This window comes from Lactuca sativa, chromosome 4 (assembly GCF_002870075.4).
Source record: "Lactuca sativa cultivar Salinas chromosome 4, Lsat_Salinas_v11, whole genome shotgun sequence".
Classification (NCBI taxonomy): domain Eukaryota; kingdom Viridiplantae; phylum Streptophyta; class Magnoliopsida; order Asterales; family Asteraceae; genus Lactuca; species Lactuca sativa.
In genome coordinates this window covers 219,648,578-219,668,431 of record NC_056626.2, presented here as the reverse complement: position 1 = coordinate 219,668,431, position 19,854 = coordinate 219,648,578, and the positions used below count along the sequence as shown (strand labels likewise).

The window sequence follows — 19,854 nt, the reverse complement described above, 5'->3', positions numbered from 1 at the left end:
TGACATAATATTCCCTGTACCTTTCAGTTCTTGTTTGTGGTAATGTTCTTATATATATATATATATATATATATATATATATATATATATATATATATATATATATATATATATATATATATATATATATATATATATATATATATATATATATATATATATATATATATATATATTATGTAGGTTATTTTATATATGTATAAATATATAGATTATACATGCTTCTACTCTTTAATACTTCTACCCAAATACGTAATTTAATAAGTCTAGAGTATTTATTTATTTTTCATTTGGTAAAATATTACTTCCTTTTCGGTCGTCTTCGTTTATAAACGACTAAGTTTGATACATTTCAAATTCGTATATTTGTCCGTTGATAGTATCACACGTCACGTTAATAAAATTTGTTGTTACCAAAAGCCATGTAATTATAATGTTTTGAACACCTGGTTATCAGTCGGTGTTGTTTTCAAGAACCGGGTTCTAGTTCAGGTTATAAAAATAACATCGTTATTCGACAAATTCCTAGATCATGAAATTTCCTCACATTATTATCAAGCTTGTAACAAATTTTCTTAGCATTTTTAGATAATATATTATTCGTTGTTTATTATTAACATAGATCGTCGTACAAAAGTCTATATTTTTGCCAATTGTTACATTCTCCCTCCGTTAAAAGAATTTCGCCCCGAAATTCAAGTTGTAGACCGGATATCACCAAACAAGTGGGGGTATTTAATTTTCATTTGATCTTCGCGTTCCCAAGTAAATTTTGGTCCTCGCTGAGAGTTCCAACGAACTTTCACACTAGGAATACAACTTTGTTTTAAACGCTTCACTTCTCGATCCATAATTTCCACAGGTTCTTCAACGAAGTGGAGTTTTGTGTTTAGTTGTGTCTCATCAAGAGGTATTACATTAGTGTCGTCGGACAGACACTTTTTGAGGTTGGATGCATGGAATACGTCGTGTACTTTGCTTAGTTCTTGGGGTAACTTTAGTCGATACGCAACAGGACCAATTCTATCAAGAATTTCGAAGGGTCCAATGTATCTTGGGTTAAGCTTTCCTCTTTTGCCAAAACGAATCATACCCTTCCAGGGCGAGACTTTTAGCATCACCCGATCTCCAACTTGGAATTCTAGAGGTTTACGCCTTATATCAGCATAGCGTTTCTGACGGTCACGTGCTGCCTTAAGTCAATCCTTGATTTGAATGATCTTCTCGGTCGTTTCATGGATTATCTCTGGCCCAGTACGCAACGTGTTATTTGTGTGTGCTCAGGCTAGTTGGGTATCCCCGACCTCTGCCCAACATATAGGCGATCAACATTTGCATCCATATAAAGCTTCGAATGGTGCTGCTTTCAGGCTAGTGTGATAACTATTATTATAGGAAAACTCAATCAACGGTAGATGAGTATCCCAAGAATTTCGAAAGTCAATTACACAAGACTGTAGCGTATCTTCTAGGGTCTGAATGGTTCGTTCAGTTTGGCCATCTGTCTGTGGGTGGTAAGTTGTGCTCATCTCCAAGCAGGTTCCCAGGGATTTGTGAAGTGATTGCCAGAACCTTGATGTGAACCTACTATCCCTATCCGAGATAATAGAGGTTGGCACTCCATGAAGCTTGACAATTTCCTTAAGATATGTTCTCATCAACTTTTCCATTTTGTCAGTTTCCTTGATTGGTAGAAAATGGGCAGACTTAGTTAATCTATCAACCACTACCCAAATAGTGTCATAACCACTAGGAGTCTTGGGAAACTTTGTGATAAAGTCCATTGCAATTTGCTCCCATTTCCACTCAGGAATCTCCGGTTGTTGCAGTAATCCCGAGGGCTTTTAATGCTCTGCCTTGACTTTAGAGCAAGTCAAGCATTTACCCACATAAGTGGCAATCTCAGCCTTCATATTAGGCCACCAATATAACTTCTTCAAATCTAAATACATCTTGTCGGAGCCAGGATGTATGGAATATCTTGATATGTGAGGTTCGTCCATGACTAAGCTCCTATTGTTACCAAACTTTGGTGTCCAGATTCCGTTCATGAAATAACGATTTCTATCGTCCTTAAGCGCAAAATGTTTATCCATTCCCCGTAAAGCTTCTTCTCCAACATTCTCCTCTTTCAGAGCATCTAGTTGAGCTTCACGAATACGGGTATTAAGGTTTGAATGGATGGTCATAGTTAGCGCTTTTACTTGTCGCGGTTTCTTATGCTCTTTACGACTTAAAGCATCAGCTACAACATTTGCTTTTCCAGGATGATACCGAATCTCACATTCGTAATCATTCAATAACTCAATCCATCTTGTTTGCCTCATATTTAGTTCTTTTTTATCAAATATGTGTTGGAGACTCTTATGGTCGGTAAAAATGATACATTTCGTTCCATATAAGTAATGTCTCCAAATTTTCAAGGGAAAGGATACTGCTCCCAATTCTAGGTCGTGGGTTGTGTAGTTGTTTTCATGGACTTTGAGTTGTCGTGAAACAAATGCAATAACCTTCTCTCTCTGCATTAAAATGCACCCCAATCCTTGAATTGACGCATCAAAGTATACGACAAAATCTTCGGTTCCTTCAGGTAAGGATAGGATTGGTGCGCTACACAACATCTGTTTTAACTTTTGGAATGCAACTTCCTGCTTATCTCCTCATTCGAACTTTATTTCTTTTTGTGTTAACGCAGTGAGTGGGTTTGCTATCTTGGAAAAATTCTCTATGAATCTTCTATAGTAGCCAGCAAGGCCTAAGAATTGTCGCACTTTGGTTGGCATTCTTGGTGCATCCCAATTCTTAACTGCTTCGATTTTTGTGGGATCCACATGTATTCCTCTGTTGCTCACTACATGCCCTAGGAAATGTACCTCTCTAATCCAAAATTCACATTTAGAGAATTTTGCATACAACTGTTCCTTTCTTAGCAGTTCCAAGATCAATTTCAGATGATGGCCGTGTTCCTCTTTAGTTTGTGAATAGATTAGACTATTATCGATAAACACTATAACGAAATTATCTAAGTATGGTTTTCATACACGATTCATGAGATCCATGAATACAGCTGGAGCATTGGTCAGTCCAAAGGGCATAACTAGAAACTCATAGTGACCGTATCGAGTTCTATATGCAGTTTTCGGAACATCTGCTTCTAATACTTTTAGCTGATGATATCCAGATCTTAGATCTATCTTCGAATAGAAACTAGATCCCTGGAGTTGATTGAAAAGGTCATCTATTCTAAAGAGTGGATAACGGTTCTTGACTGTCAGTTTGTTCAATTCTCGATAATCTATACACATCTTGAAAGAACCATCTTTCTTCTTGACGAATAAGACCTGTGCTCCCCAAGGTGAGAAGCTTGGTCTAATAAAACCCTTGTCTAGTAGTTCTTGCAGTTGACTTGAAAGCTCTTGCATTTCCGAAGGTGCCAATTTATAAGGAGATCTCGCTATTGGATTTGCTCCTGGAATTAAATCAATTCGGAACTCGACACTACGACTTGGTGGCAATCCAGGCAGATCTTCAGGAAATACATCAGGGTAGTCGCATACGTGAGGTATGTCTTTGATTTCTTTCGTCTTGCTCTTCGTGTCTACTACGTGCGCCAAGAAGGCATAATACTTCTTGTGTAGATATTTTTGAGCCTTAGTGCAAGAAATAAGCTTCAAGTTTTGACCCGCTTGTCTCCGTAGATTATCATGGTCTCTTCGTTAGGTAGAGTTAGTCGTACAACTTTTTTGAAACAAAGAATTTCAGCATGATGCAGAGACAACCAATCCATGTTGATAATGATGTCGAAACTCCCAATATTCATTGGCATTAAGTTGACATAGAATGTGTGGTTGTTCAAAGTTAAGAGGCAATTTCGTAAGATTTCGGTGGTGTTTTCTATCTGACCGTTTGCTACTTCTACTTCGTATGCTACGTCTAATTTACTAGACTCGTGATTTTATAGTTCTTTAAATGATGGAGTTATAAAACTTCTATCGGCACCGGAGTCAAACAAAATTGTAGCATACAAGTTATTGATAAGGAACGTACCAGTAACCACCGATGGATCTTGTATGGCATCTTTGTTCCCTATCACGAAAGCCCGACCACGAGCACTCCCATCGCCCTTCTTCAGCTTTGGGCAATTTCACTTGATGTGCCCTCTTTCTCCACATTCAAAACAAGCTCCTCCTCCACTAGAACCCGATCTATTACCCCTTTTGGTCCTACAGTAACTATTGTCATTCCCCGACAAACTTTTGCCGTATGACCTTTCTTATTGCATTTGGCATAATGGAAACATTCTCCCTTGTGGTGTCGGTTGCATTGATTACATAAGGGCATATTCCCAATGTAACCCTTTTGTTGGATTGGAACTTGTTGAATTGGAACTGGGACTGGTACCATAGCATATACCTTTTCATTTTGAGGCTTTTTCTATTGGTTCTGGTTCGCTCCATTGAACTTTCGTTTATGGTGGTTGTTGCTAACCTTTGGAGTTTCAACTTCCTTTACCATTACTCCATTTTCGATTTCGTTCTTGATCAATTGCATAGCTAGACGTTTAGCACTGAGATATGTGGTAGGTTTCGATGAAAGTACCATTCCTTTTATTTTTGGAGCCAGACCCCATATATAACGCTCCACTTTCTTGCTTTCTGGTTTCACCATGCCTGGACAGAGGACTGCAAGATCATTAAACCTTGTTGTGTAAGCCTTGACTTCAGAACCTTTCATTTTTAAGTTCCAAAGCTCATGTTCTAGGCTCTGTACTTCTTCTCGGGGGCAGTATTCCTCTATTAAAAGTTCTTTCATGCTCTCCCATGACATTGAGTTAGCCACCGAGATACCCAAGGTTTTTACAAGGTCAGTCCACCATGTTAGAGCTCCATCCATCAAGGTGCATGCAGCAAACCGCACTTTGCTACCATCAGAGCAGTAGCATATTTCAAAAACATATTCAACTTTTTCAAACCAACGAGTTAAACCAACAACACCTTCGTTGCCATAAAAGTTTCTTGGCTTGCAACTCATGAAGTCCTTGTAGGAACAAGTTCTTCTAGGCTCTTCAGGATGTGAGTGCAGAGTGCTTCCAGCTCCGTTTCCCAGTCCATTCACTTCCACGACTTGTCTTCCATCATAAACTCCTCGCAGTTGCCATTGCAATAGTAATGTGTTCTGAAACTAGTTGTTCCAATTCGGTTGTAGTTTGAGGAAGTCCTGACTCGGGAGGTGGTGGAATTGGAGCACTAGAAGTTGGCGTTTCCGTTACTGGAGTCACAACCGGCCCTCTGGCTGGTCGACCTCTCCGGGTTCGTCCTAATGTTGGTTCAGTAGTTGGTGTTACTTCGGGGTTTGCTCTAGTGTTCCTTCTTGGAAGCATTTTGATTTCCTAATTCATTTAGTAGTAAAGGTTAAGTTTGGGATGTTTTTGTTAGTTTTCACATATTGTTATTATTCATGATTCACGATTTATATAATAGTTCAAATATATATATATATATATATATATATATATATATATATATATATATATATATATATATATATATATATATATATATAAACTTAATAGCATATGCTTCATTATATTAAACATTAACATCCGAGTACATTAGTCTTTACCATTCTCAAAGTGTAAAGACTTACGATTAGTGGTACAAAGACCAACTAATAAACAAATAAATTTTACATATGCTTACATATCCAAACACATATCCGAAAAGTTTGCTACCCAAAATTTGCAAGTTTCTCGGAAACTCGACTAATTAGTTTTATAAAAACTAAAAAATTTGTCCACCGAGCGGGACATGTCATCATATTTTTCTTCTAGTATTTTATGTTTTTCCTCTAGTGATTCGTGTTTTTCTTCTAGCAAAGCATGCCTTTCCTTGACTCCGTGTGCCATTGAAAATGCAATTTGGTTTTGAGTTTCCACATTGGTTACTCTTGAATTGAAATAAGTCCAGCTATTATGGCAGTAGTCCATCTCTTGACAGAGATTGTCTTGCAAGATCTGATATTGCTTTTGTCGTTGATTCATTCAGGCCATTTCTTCCTTCGTTTTTTATGGATTGACCCTGCATGTTGCTTAGTTCGTCACTGACGTGCCACGTTTGTATGTGCAATCGGACGTTCTGCTCAAGTAGGAAGGACAATTTGTCAATGCCCGTGTCAGAAGCAGGTGCAGCTCCAGATGCTTGTCCTTCTTCAAATGTTCCTGCCGTCCGCTTTCCAGCCGTCCTCTGGTTCTCATGGTTTCTTTCCGAAACAGGTGGTTCCATCGTCTTTTTGGTGTGAGGGGACCTCAAGTTATATTTTATTGTAACGGGTTTTGGGACCGAAATCCTAGCGGTTTTTCTGGAATGGCGGAGCGAAAATCCAAGGAAAGAACGGCTGGGAGAAGGTGGAATTGAAGCGGGTGACTCTGAATCAGTTATTATTATTACCTCATCTTCATCCATATCTTCTTCTGGATCATCCTTAGGTTCCTCCTCCATCTCCTCTTCCGGATCCTCATTTGGATCTTCTTCAAGCTCGAACTCATCAGGTTGCATCGGTGCATGTTCAGCTGGAGAAATGGGTTGGTACACAGATGCATAGTCGGGGAAATAGGGATCTCCTAGTAGCATAGGAAGCATGGGCTCGTCTGCTGGTGGCCTGATTGATCTCCATAAATCATCCATCTAAACGAAGAACTATTTAGTATTTCAAATATGTTTCACAAAATTTACACATATAAATAAAAGAAAGTCCTATCGACTTTTATTGACTTGTGATCATACTTTTACTTGTAAAACGCCAAGTTTTTAGCTTATCAACTACTTCGCTTAGGTTGGATAATCCATGAGGCCCAACCAAAATAAAACTTAGGTGCGCATCTAGGTTTAGTCATGGTATGACCTATATTTTAAGAAACCTAATTGATTATTTGATCTAAATTCTTGTGTTTAAGATTATTAGATTCTTAACTTTTAAGTATTGTAGGATAAGGATATTTCTTAAACCTACTAGAGTAATCCCTAGACTATAGTTGTATTTTTCTTAAAAATAAAATACTAAGTTCTCCATAGTCGTTAGCTCTGATACCAATCTGTCACACCCCGACCCACGGCGGAAATCGTCGGTGTTGCGACGTTATACAACTGGATCACAGTCAACCACATATATCGAACACTTAATATATTTAAATCAATATATTACAAACCTTAAAGTGTTGGAATTAAAATTACATATTCATAGTTTAAACACACAACAGTAAATAAAAACAGTTCAAGATTTTTCCCAAAAGAAAGAAACTATAATTTCCTTAGAATCGATGTCCTACCTCCGGCTCCTTAGTTACCTGAGAATACACATTTTTAAAATACGTCAACAAAAATTGTTGGTGAGTTCCACAGGTTTTGACTCCGTAAGTTTTATAACATGAAATATTTTTAAAACATGGGATTTTTAACGAAGTAAATTGTGCAAAACATGGTCAACAATGTTACCGATATGCTTCGTGTGAGAACTGATACTTGAAATCTAGTACGAGTACCCATGTTACTTACTTACCATAAAAGTAAATTTTAACATATTTATGAGAAGCAAAATATTTAGTGTTTGTATACATAGACACTAACAATCGTTTTAAAAATATACAAACAATATTCATACTACATACAACCTCATCCCAGTGTGTCTTAGTATATTTATTTCCGGGACTTTGTTATAATTCCCGATTGTTTGGATTTAAAGACTTTTGGTTGTAATGCTTAGAAATGTAAAACTACCAAAGTTTTAATAGAACAACGGTCATATGTGTCCCTATACGAGTTTAAACAGTACGTCGACTGTAAGTGACCATATATATGTTTATACAGTACTCTGACTATAAGTGAATAACAAAGTTTATACAGCACCCCGACTGTGAGTGACCAAAATCTACATAGTCCAAATCATCATATCTTATGAGGTTTTCAACATGATCATATTAGAAATACTTGTTATAATTTACACTTTTGTAACTATTAAAGTATGTGTGAACCAAAAATATTGTAATTGGTGTACTTCTTATTTACCACAACACTTTGTATATGTATTTGAAAGTCCAAACAGCAAGATAAATCAAAAGGGCAATTCTGTCAATGTTTTTAGAAAAATCATAGAAAAATTATCATAAGTCGAAATCTGGATCCGTAAACTCTCAAAGTTTAGAAAATGAGTCTAATTTGTCCATAATTTTTACCCTGAGCTTAAGTGGTTCCTAACCTGAGTGAAAATGTTCATTTTTACAGATAGGTCCGAAAATGTTCTGAAATGATAGACAGTTTTGTAAAAAACATTGTAAATTGTAGAAAAATCGTATGAATGCGTGCAAGTAGTCCTTGGAAAGGCATAAACCTGAACTATTTCCATATTGTACAGTTTTGAAATCTACTGAGTTTACGGAGGGCAAAACAGTCCGTGAACAGACCATAACTTTACTGTGAAAAGCTGAAATTTGAGCTTAGATATGTTTAGTGACATAACATGCATTTTTAGTTAGCAAAGCCTTTAAATATTTCAACTATAACTTTTTTAGTGTGTATTCTCCCCCAAAACTTGTAACATATAAAAGAGGGGCCGTAGAAAACTCACTTTAGTTGTGTATCGTTATCGGGTTCAAAGATGTCGAGATGTTCCCGGTTTCTCGAAGGTTTGTGACGGAAGTATTCTTTGGAGGACTTAACATAGATGATGATAGATTAAGTTAGAAAATACAACTAGTTATTCATAACAAATTTTGGGTTATTTTTAAGATGTAAAACATAAGTAAAAGTTTTATGTATACCTTTATTCTAATGCTATCACAAACGATTGTTATATCATGAGTTGAACACCATCTTTCTAGGCATCATGGAAGAGGTTGTCATGGGATCTATGTCACTCGAAAATGGCTTTCAGATGGGTTGTTATGATCTTGAAAAATGGCAGCAAAACAACGAGTTTTTGATAGCCAAATCAGTAAGTTTTTTTTTTTTTTTTTACAGCAAAACAGTGGGTTCTTGGATGTTAAAAGTCACTCGAAAAACAGCTCTTTATATCACTGCTTCAGGTCTCGATAATTCAGCAAAAACATAATAAAAGAAGAGTTTTTGGGGCTGTTTTTGTGACTTCAATGGTAGCAGTAACAGGTGGTATGTTAAGGGGTATTTTGGGATAAAAACAGCTTGAAAACAGGTGTGAAATGGCTGTGACAGGAAGCTATAAAGGAGGAGGGAGTAGCTCCATTTCTTCTTCTGTTTCTGATGGGTTTCATGAAGAAGGGAAAAGGGGTTGTAAGAAAGTTGATTTCTGTTATGATATTCAGAGTAAAGATAAGTGATTGTTTTGCAGAAGAATGAAAGTGAAATAGAGGGAAGGGTGCCGATGTATTTATGGCTAGAGGGAAGAGTGAGATACATGCAAATCTCACAAGATAATGGTAATCATATTGATTTGATTTAGCTCATGCAAGTGGCTGAGTATTCCCATCAAGTCAGAAGTTAGTTACCTTGTTTCCATTTAGATTTGGGGGGGGGGGGGAGTGGGTGACGAGATTTGAGAGGAAATGAAACTAGATTTTGTTTCGGTTAATTTATTTAATGTTCTTTAATGTTAGACAATATCTTTAGTAGATATTACGCATGTTCATGCTCAAATATGTTAGGAATAATACGTAAGCTAAGAAGTAGGATATTTGGTGAATTGCTTAAATTGAATATATATACTCATGCTTGAATAACTTTGTTGTTTGTGGTAATGTTCTTATTTATATATATATATATATATATATATATATATATATATATATATATATATATATATATATATATATATTATGTAGGTTATTTTATATATGTATAAATATATAGATTATACATGCTTCTGCTCTTTAATACTTCTACCCAAATACGTAATTTAATAAGTCTAGAGTATTCATTTATTTTTCATTTGGTAAAATATTACTTCTTTTCCGTCGTCTTCGTTCATAAACGACTAAGTTTGATACATTTCAAATTCGTGTATTTGTCCATTGATAGTATTACACGTCACATTAATAAAATTTGTTGTTACCAGAAGCCATATAATTATAATGTTTTGAACACCCGGTTATCAGTCGGTGCTGTTTTCAAGAACCGGGTTCTAGTTCAGGTTATAAAAATAACATCGTTATTCGACAAATTCCTATATCAGGAAATTTCCTCACATTATTATCAAGCTTGTAACAAATTTTCTTAGCATTTTTAGATAATATATTATTGGTTGTTTATTATTAACATAGATCGTCGTACAAGTCTATATTTTTGCCAATTGGTACAAACATAAACAAAAGCTCACAAGAAATCGTTCCTATTGCAAACCTGTATCAAGCTAAGCTTGTTTGTCTTCTATAAACAACCTAATGAAAGATTGTTTAGGGAAATCACGTTGGTCCCCAAAACTTGTACTTTCATATCTGCTCATAATTTCTACAAGTTGGATTTTGGATATTCAAGGTTGACTTCAATTTGTTTACCAAACTATTCAACTCTCCAAAATTTCAAAAAAAATCGATGTTTGTTATTTAAATGTTCATTTATGCTTGTTTGACTTTTTTTAAAATTGAATCTTGATTTGTCCTTTGTTAGTGTGCCATAACAGTTATGTAGCTAGAATGCATATTGGGTTGAGAGTGGTTTGAGGAGAAACATAAAAGTAAAGTAAGATGCTACAGAAAATGACCAATCTGCCCCTAAACATAAAATAACCGATCTGCCCCTAAACATAAAATAACCATTCTGCCCCTATAAAAAGGACCATTCTGGCCCTAAACATAAAATAACCAATCTGCCCCTGAACATAAAAAGGACCATTCTGCCCCTAGAGTGTTAACATATAATTACATTTATAACATAGAAGTTCGTTGCTAATTCTATTAAATTTCCAAAAAGCATGTTGCCAGTTCTTGAAAATGTTATAATATACATTGTTATTGCTATAAAAATTGAAGAAAATATGTTGCTATTTGAAGAGTTTAAGAAAGAAAATTAGAAAGGGAACCTCTAGTCACATTCCACCTATACACATAATGTTTGTTAAAAAAAGTGATATTAGGCTGAAGGGTGTTGTAATATCTTTTCCTACAAAAATTTAGTGTCACGTAGGTGCCACACAAGCTTTTACCATTTTTACCACAATTTGCCTATGAGTACGATGTGGTGATTTTCTTTCCTAGCACTCTTAAGTTCATTGGTATTAAAGGCAACCTTTGCAACCATTTTGCAAAAACGATGGCATGAAAATTATAAGATAACCTTTTTACCCATTAAACAATGCGGACCATTGACTAATGCATTTGAGTAAGTGAGAAACAGGGCATCATCTTTTCGAGCAACCATACAACAGTAGGCTTTGTAAATAATTGTAGTTCCAGGTACTATCAATATCAGTGCTTCACCGTATGCTCTCTTGCCATGCTCCTTTTCAAATAGATGTCAATAAGGAACCTATGATCATCCTTAAATGGAAGTTTGCAAATAATATAATTGGTTATATCAATAAAATAAATATATATGATAAGCAAAATAAAATTAACAACTAAAGCCATTCTTTAGTTGCAATATGTAAAAATCATTTAGATGGAAACAGTAATTCTTTCGAGATTCATGAAGTGTATAAAAAGATTTGAAATAGAAAACAAACATAAACGAAAGCAAACATACATATTAAAAACATATATCGTTTACTTAGGTTTCATTTAGACATTTCATTGAATAGTTATTTTGCAAAATACAAAAACAAATACACAAAGAGAAAGTGAAAGCACAGTGGATCTGAAAAAAAAAAAAATCAATCAATAACATATAGCTTGTGTGAAAAAAATCAAGCATTAGCATATAACATAGAAAAAGAAATAGGATCATACCATGACCATTGTCGAGAGTATTAGCCAAATTCTGATGTTGATATTGTCTAAAAAGATATTGACATGCTTCTTAATATAACTTGGTAAAATCCATCATCCTCAAATTAGAATGTTATGTAAAACAATAATTCAAAGGATAATTACCTTGAATAATAACTCTTATTTTGGGGAAATAACCAAAATAAAAATAATAAAAAAGTAGGGATAAAGAGAATGAGGAAATTAATAGTTTCAAGAAAATTTCCTCACCGTTAAAAATCATTTGGAAGAGTTATTGATTATTTTTCAGAATCATTGATTGATTGAAAGAAAGAATGGGAGGCTTAATACTTATCCCCACAGCTTCAATTTGATAGTCAAAACTACAATAAATCCAAAAAATCAAAATCCACAACCTCCATTACCCATAAAAAAAAAAAAAAAAAAAAAAAAAAACAATAGTAAAGTCCATGCATCCAGTTTCAATTCCTAAAAAAATACAAAATAAAAATTAGAACCACGATTGAAGGAAAAAAAATCGTTACATGGTGTTAGTGGTGTTGGAGCATGGCGAGGATGTCGTTTCTCTTTCCTTAGGTGGCATTTCCCTTTGAATAGCAAACCCATTCAATGAATAGGTTTGAATAAAAGAAAATTTTTGGATTCCAATATACCTATTCAACAAAAAAAACAACACAAAGTTAATATAAGATAAAATTAGATAGTCCATTTAAAGGCATAAAACTCCAAAAATTCACCATCGTATCCTCCCTTTGAGGTTACTTTGAAGTTGTTATTAACCCTAGTCAATTGAACTTCATGAGACCTTCAAACATAACAAACATATATATATATATATATATATATATATATATATATATATATATATGGAGAGAGAGAGAGAGAGAGAGAGAGAGAGAGAGAGAGAGAGATTGATTTTCTATAACAATTTATCTGTTGGAGTAAAGTATAACACATGGACTCAACTTTTCAGATATGAAATTAAAATAAAATTCAAGTTCAAGGACTTAAGTGATAATGAAAATGCATTTAGACCGATTACCTGAAATTCTAAGAAAGGAAGCCATTATCGCACTGATGTTGAAGCTCACAATTTTACTTACACACGGATGGAGATATTTGAATATAGGATAAAGAAATCAATTAAAAAGTCGGTGGATGTCTACAACATTAACAGTCGAATCCATTCTGTGTACTTGAAATATATGTTGTTCAACAAATCATTTCTTCAACAAAACATAGCTAAGACTCGGTGCTTCCAATTCTTCAAATCCTGAGTGTTGCATAGTGTGACCGAAGAGAGATGATGAAGAGAATGAGGGTTGCAATTCTTGAAATCGACTTGAAGATCAAGAGAGATGTAGGTGAAGGTAGCTCAGAACGGCGAGATATTTGCCAGAAATATCGGAATTAATATCAACTCCATTAACATTAAAGGAAATGCGTCAGAAGCCTCCGAGATAAAGCATTAAAATATTGTACTTACTGCTTCATGTTTTGTAGGATTTAATTATATTTTAGGATTTAAACATAATGTTTAAAAATTTAATATTATTTTATTAGTGGTTATTTGTAGTGTTAGCTTAACGGTTTGGACGTTTTAAAAAAATATTATTATTATATTAAATTTATTTGTAGAAATAGTGAGATTTCTTTTATAAGATAGTAAAGAGATATATTATTCTTGTTGGATATTAAGTTACTATCGGTTTCACCTCTCTCCGGCACCTTCACGAAGGATGTGATCCAACCTCCAAATGGTCATCACAACCGGATGTTTTATAATAAACTTTAACGAAACTCAAAACAGTTGATTAACAAATGCTTATAATGATAATTATTCATTTATCACGCTTATTGGCAGTAGTTTTTTTATGCTCATTAATAGTTTTTTATGTTCCTTAAATTTACAACTTTCTGATTTTTTCTTGTTCTTGTGTGATATTTTGTGTGTATGATTTTGGGTTTCCGAGCTTTTGCTTATACTTTAGGAAAATTCATTTAGTAGAAGAATATACTTATAATTTATTTTTGTATTTGTCTAATAGATCAATAGGAATTTTCTTTATGAAGTTATTTTTAAAATTATATTTTTCTAGAAGGTCAATAAATCTCAATTATGATACATATTAGATTTCATTTTATATATTTTTTTCTATTAGTTTTTATTTATGTTTTGTATAATATTTTGTATATTTATCAAATCTAATAAATCAAAATCAATTTGCCACATATCATTGTCTCTTTACTTTTGACATCTGTAATTTTGTGGGTTTTTTTAGATTAATAAAATCCACATGACAAATTCTAGATTTTTTTAAATTTAAAATTAAAAATCCACATAATACATCTATTTAAACATGGTAATGTATTAAATATTTTACATATGATGAATTCTAATTAATACGAATTATCCTTACTTAGTTTAGGTCTTCAATTTCCATTTATATCTCCTTTATTTGGTTAACCATAATCTTTCATTTTTTTTACCAAAGAGCTTCTAGTCCAGCGGTATTAGGTGGTGCTCTCCCTCTTTGAAGTCGAGGGTTCAAGTCCCGTCGTGAACATATGTGGATTTGGTGTTAGTTTAGGAGTATATTAGAATATTTGTATTTGCCGGTTCAAAAAAAAATCTTTCATTTTTTTTGTTGAAAAAAAAAAAGAAAATCAAATTTCATAAGCCACATATTCATTTCTTTTGCACCAATCGGAGAATCATAAATAAAAACATTAGGTTGAAGCTTCTCATGCAATAAGACAAGTGAATTTGATTGTAAAGTTGTGTATTATTGTATTTTTTGAAAATACTTGTGTATATATATATATATATATATATATATATATATATATATATATATATATATATATATATATATATATATGCAAAATCCAAAGTATCAAATATAATAAATATTATATTAAATTGCAATTAATATGTTTTTATATTTCTTAAATAAACTCGTATAATACACAGGTTTTATACCTAGTTCATCAATACAAAAGACAATTGTTGGTACCGATAGTTTTTATTTATTTATGCATTGTATTGTTGCATTATAAAACCATAAAGTTGTGAGAACCCATCCGGAATGGGGAAATACTGAATCATGGGTAACAAATAGGTTAGGTTTCAAAAAAATTGAAAGAACCTATTTTTGCCGGTATCCGGTTCGAAAAACCCATTTTAAACTTGAATTCAATTAAATCATTTAATGTAGCAGAAAAAGGGAAATCTCTAGAAAAGTTCTAAAATTTTACCAAAATTTACGAAAAAGTCTCAAACTAAATTTTGTTTACGAAAAAGCATGAATTACCGGTAAAAATGGTGACTTGACCCATTTTTCCCGGTTTCATTACTTATATATTTCATTAAAGTCCCATTATTTTACCCTAATTTACGAATAAGTCCCAAACTAAAATTTAGTGATGATTTGGCCCTTTTCGCTATGTAACATACATTTTTACCGGTTTCATTGCTGATTCGGACGCCTAGTCATTAAATGAGATGATGAGATGGTTATGTTGAATTATATAATGTTATGTTTAGCATAAAACTTGATATCCTTATGTATTGTATATTTTTTTTGGAACATAAAATGTATCCAATGAAGACTACAATAATTACATAAACTAGCAACAACTGCATTAGTTTTTAGATTTATAAGAAATATCAAATTGTCTATCTAATTTTATGTAACCTAATATATCCATCTCATTAGACATCAACTCATTTTTTGTCATTTTTTTCCCTAGAAACACACATTTGATTGGTTTCATTGCTGACCTAGATATATAGTCATAAATGAACCGAAGAGATGGATATCAAATTTTACAGTAAATATATCATTATATAACTCATCGTATCCATCTTATCAACTAATTTAACGATTAGGTGTCTAATTCAGCAATGAAATCGATAAAATACATGTTACGTGAAGAAAATGGTCAAATCATCACTAAATTTTATTTTGGTACTTATTCGCAAATTAGGTTAAAATAATGGGAGTTTAGTGAAATAGGTAAGTAATAAAACTGGTAAACCGAAAAAAAGGGGGGTCAAATCGCCATTTTTATCGGTAATTCATGTTTTTTCGTAAGCAAATTCTAATTTGAAACTTTATAGTAAATTAGGGTAAAATTTTAGGACTTTTCTGGAAATTTCCCGCAGAAAAATACCCTATTGACCCACCACTTCTAGAAATTGTTGTTGGTGCAAGGATTTAGGAACTTCCCAAGTAAGTTTTTGGCCCTTAAATGATTGCACATGAAAACAACTTTTCTATACTTAAAAGTAAAAAAAATAAATAAATAAGTAAATAAAATTTAAAAAAAAAAACACTATTTTGATGGTTTCTTAACCATCATGAATGGCCGAAAAAAACACCTTACCTCATAGCAAGGTGGTGAGTACCCTTATATAGTCTTTCATATCATATGCATCTCTCCAACTATGAGAGAGAGAGAGACTTGACCCAAATTTAGGTTTTTTGGTAATTCTAGGCTCAAAACCAGGAGACTAACACCACCCAAATCCATATTAGCATCCCCTTGGAGCCATTCTATCACCAAAAGTTATCTCTAATAAATGAATGTTTTTTTTTATTACTTATCATACTCTTATTCATTTTGTCAAATGTTAATTTGTTGTTATTTTAATTTTTTTTTTCCATATGTCATTTTATGAGTTTTTCTATTTTATTAAATTCCATATAATATTTTAATGTAATAATTGCAATAATCATCTCTAATAAATAAAGGTTTTTTTGTCACTCGTCACACTCTCATTCAATTTGCTAAATGTCATATTGTGGTTATTTTAATTTTTTTTTTCCACATGTTATTTTATGAGTTTTTCTATTTTATTAAATTTCACATAATATTTTAATGTAACAATTGCAATAAATGTAGTAATAAATGGAAATTAATTTCATTAATAAACTTATCTTTTAATTTCAAAATTCCCAAAATTAAAGATCATTTTATTTAAATTATTATTTGTTTAAATTTAAAAGATAAAAAATATTTCCATTATAATAATTCATTATTTTTCTTATTTTCTTATTAATTCAAAGTTCTCAAATATTTTGCTCTTTATATTAATTTTTTTTTTAAATTAACTCATGTAATACATGGGTCTCACAACTTAATCCTAATAAAAGAATAGTTTTTTGGATGCTTGGCAACTTTCTACAGCTTCTATATGACACGTGGCAAGTTTCTACAACTCCTGTAATTCTTTTTCCTACTCAAATATCCCAGTCAATAAATAATTGTTGATCTCATAATATCCCTAAATATCAGCTACTATATTTGATTACATCAAGATTAAGCAAGAAATCAGGGATTCTAATCATATCCATATTTAAAATCGATTGGTGTTCTTATTCTTCTTGTATACTACTTGTGTCATGGATATTCATATTCTTGTGTTTGTTTGGATATGCTGCTCTTTTCCCTTCTTCGACACCTTTTTTTTCAAGGTTCCTTTAATTATGCTATATTTCTATTTTTATTTGATGATTAATCATTTTTTAGAGATAACACTTCAATGAACACAACTTTGGATAATCCTCCATCATGTTTATTCTTTTCTGAAAGCCTTCATTGATCTTTATCTTTACCTTTTGAAATTAGGGTGTCCTTAATGTTGGTGATGCCTGTGAGTAGTGGTGTTGGTTTAGCCAGCAAGGAAGGTCATGTTGATGAACATTTTCGATGATGAAGGTATTAAAGAATGGTCCATTAACTTTCTCTTCATTTTACTTATTTACCGTAGATGATGATAGATAATGAAGAACCTTGGTGGCTCTGCTACATCTAATGGAAACTAAACAGAAAGGCTACACATGCATCGATTTCCCATTGAACTAATAGGTGTTGATGGTTGGTCCATTAAACTAGTTGTTGTTACATGTTATCTCTTTAGAACTAAAACTGATAAACCTTGATACGATGCTTTCTCCTTTTATCTCATTATCTTCTTCTTTTTGAATAAGCAATTAGTTGACAAAAGAAAGGTAAAAGATTTGGGGTTGAATCCAAATGAAGAAGCAATGTTGCATTTAAAAAAATCCTTTGGTTTCCTTTACATGTAATCTCTTTTAAATTTTCATTTTTTGTTCAGGTTGAATAGTTGTACATATGTGTTTTTGTAGGTAAGACTTCAAGTTTGTTTATATGTCTGATGATGATGGTTTACGAAGGACAAAACGGATATAGTGGAGGTTGAGGTTATATTTGGACAACACAACAAATCAAAATGATTAAGATAAATGGAGATCTCTACTTCTCTATTCTCTACAATATCTTGGTTTCATTTTTCAATTTATTGCAATTGTTTTACTGTGATAATGATTTATTTAAAATTTGACTCATTTTTTAGAAATTTATGGATGTAATTAGGATATGATCTTTGTTGGCTTTGTGTCAATATGTTTATGTCACCACTGCTACACTACCACCTCCACCTCTCTCCAAAACCTCAATTTGATCTTCAGTACACCTTCTAATAGGTGAATGAAAACGGTAAAAATGACCTAAAGCAAACTCCTATATGGCTTTATAATATTGAGGACGAATCCAAAAAGGGAATTATGTTAATATGTATTTTATATTATAAGTTATTTTAAATAAGTGTTTTACGAAGTTTAAATTTTGTGAAGTAACATGATGGTGTGTTTTTTTAGGCAAGAACTAAATTAACCTTACAGGGGAATTGAATCAACTAATTTCTAACGATTTCGTTTCATTGTATTTTTAAACAAAAACCCGATTCTAGAATTGCACTTCCAAATTTTTTTCTTATTAGGACCTAATACATTCAAAAGTTACCAAATTTTCTTCCAATTATTGCTTATATATCAATTTAACAACAGGTTCTCTCTTTTTTTCTCCATTAATTGTTATCTAAATCCTGGAGTTGTTTAGAAGAGAATTAAGTTGTATATCTTGGAAAGCACATTGAGCAAGGTAGGTTCTCTTATCTTGAAAGAGTTATTGATCTTCAATGATTTGTAGTTATCTCATTAGGAAGCTTGTTGATTGTTTGTGTTGGAATATTTTATGATATTTTTTTGTTTTCTGATTATTTGTTTGGTTTTTTTGTTTATATTATTCAACAACTTAGATGTCTAATGTAAACAGTAGAGATTGGCAAGAGGAATTCTATCAAAAAGATGGTTCATATGAAAGTAGATTTGTGTAAGTTTTGACCTATGTTAGGTTCAACATTTTTGTAGATTTGCTTAAATTTGTGTTTTTTTATTGCTTGCTAAGTTTTGTAGTCACATCTTTACATGAAAATGATGATCAAGCAAAGTTTGTAAAAGTGAGTGAGCTGATGGTGGCCGTGTTATAGAAATCAGGAATTATCATAGTTAAGATGAATGTGTGATGTCGAAGTAATTTAGTAGGATCGAAATGATTTAACTTAACGGCTTAGATGTAAAAGTTATACAAATCAACATTTTCTCTTTAACATGGTTTAGTTTGTACGAAATTGGATCAAAGTGGAAGTTACTCAGTATGAGGTGCCATCATAAGGTACTTGGATTATATCTCACACTACACATGAAAGGTATTCTGGTCATTTTACACAAACATTTTAACATGTATGATTTGTTTAATTGTTACACTCATTTACTTAGCCATTGGTATTATATGTTCAATTACGAATATTAAAAATTATACGTTCAATTACGAATATTATATATGTACTTTTACTTTTTTTTTTTGCCCATAACTAAGTATGGAAAAAAAAACATATTCATGTTGTGGAAGATTTCTAATACAATGAAAAGCAAAATATGTTTTATATATACTCTATTGTCGGCACATATCCTGGAATACACCATTCACTTTAAGCTTCACCTAGAAAAACTTATACAAAGAAGTTTTTGCACAAAGAAGTGTATGTAAATTTATGATTAATCACTATATTTTTTATT

The 19,854-nt window shown here is 32.5% G+C and overlaps 1 protein-coding gene across 1 annotated transcript; it reads right to left on the bottom strand.

Annotated features, from left to right (window-relative positions):
* Positions 1–4,434: 4,434 nt before the first annotated feature.
* On the bottom strand, positions 4,435–5,031 carry LOC111886345 (uncharacterized). Its single transcript, XM_023882578.2, has one exon. It carries the CDS (start codon positions 5,029–5,031, stop codon positions 4,435–4,437), a length of 597 nt encoding a protein of 198 aa, XP_023738346.2.
* Between the last annotated feature and the right edge of the window lie 14,823 nt (positions 5,032–19,854).

What these genes read in the sequence shown, in the direction of transcription:
- LOC111886345 (XM_023882578.2), bottom strand. Translation starts at nt 5,031, where the DNA reads ATGAGTTGCAAGCCAAGAAACTTTTATGGCAACGAAGGTGTTGTTGGT.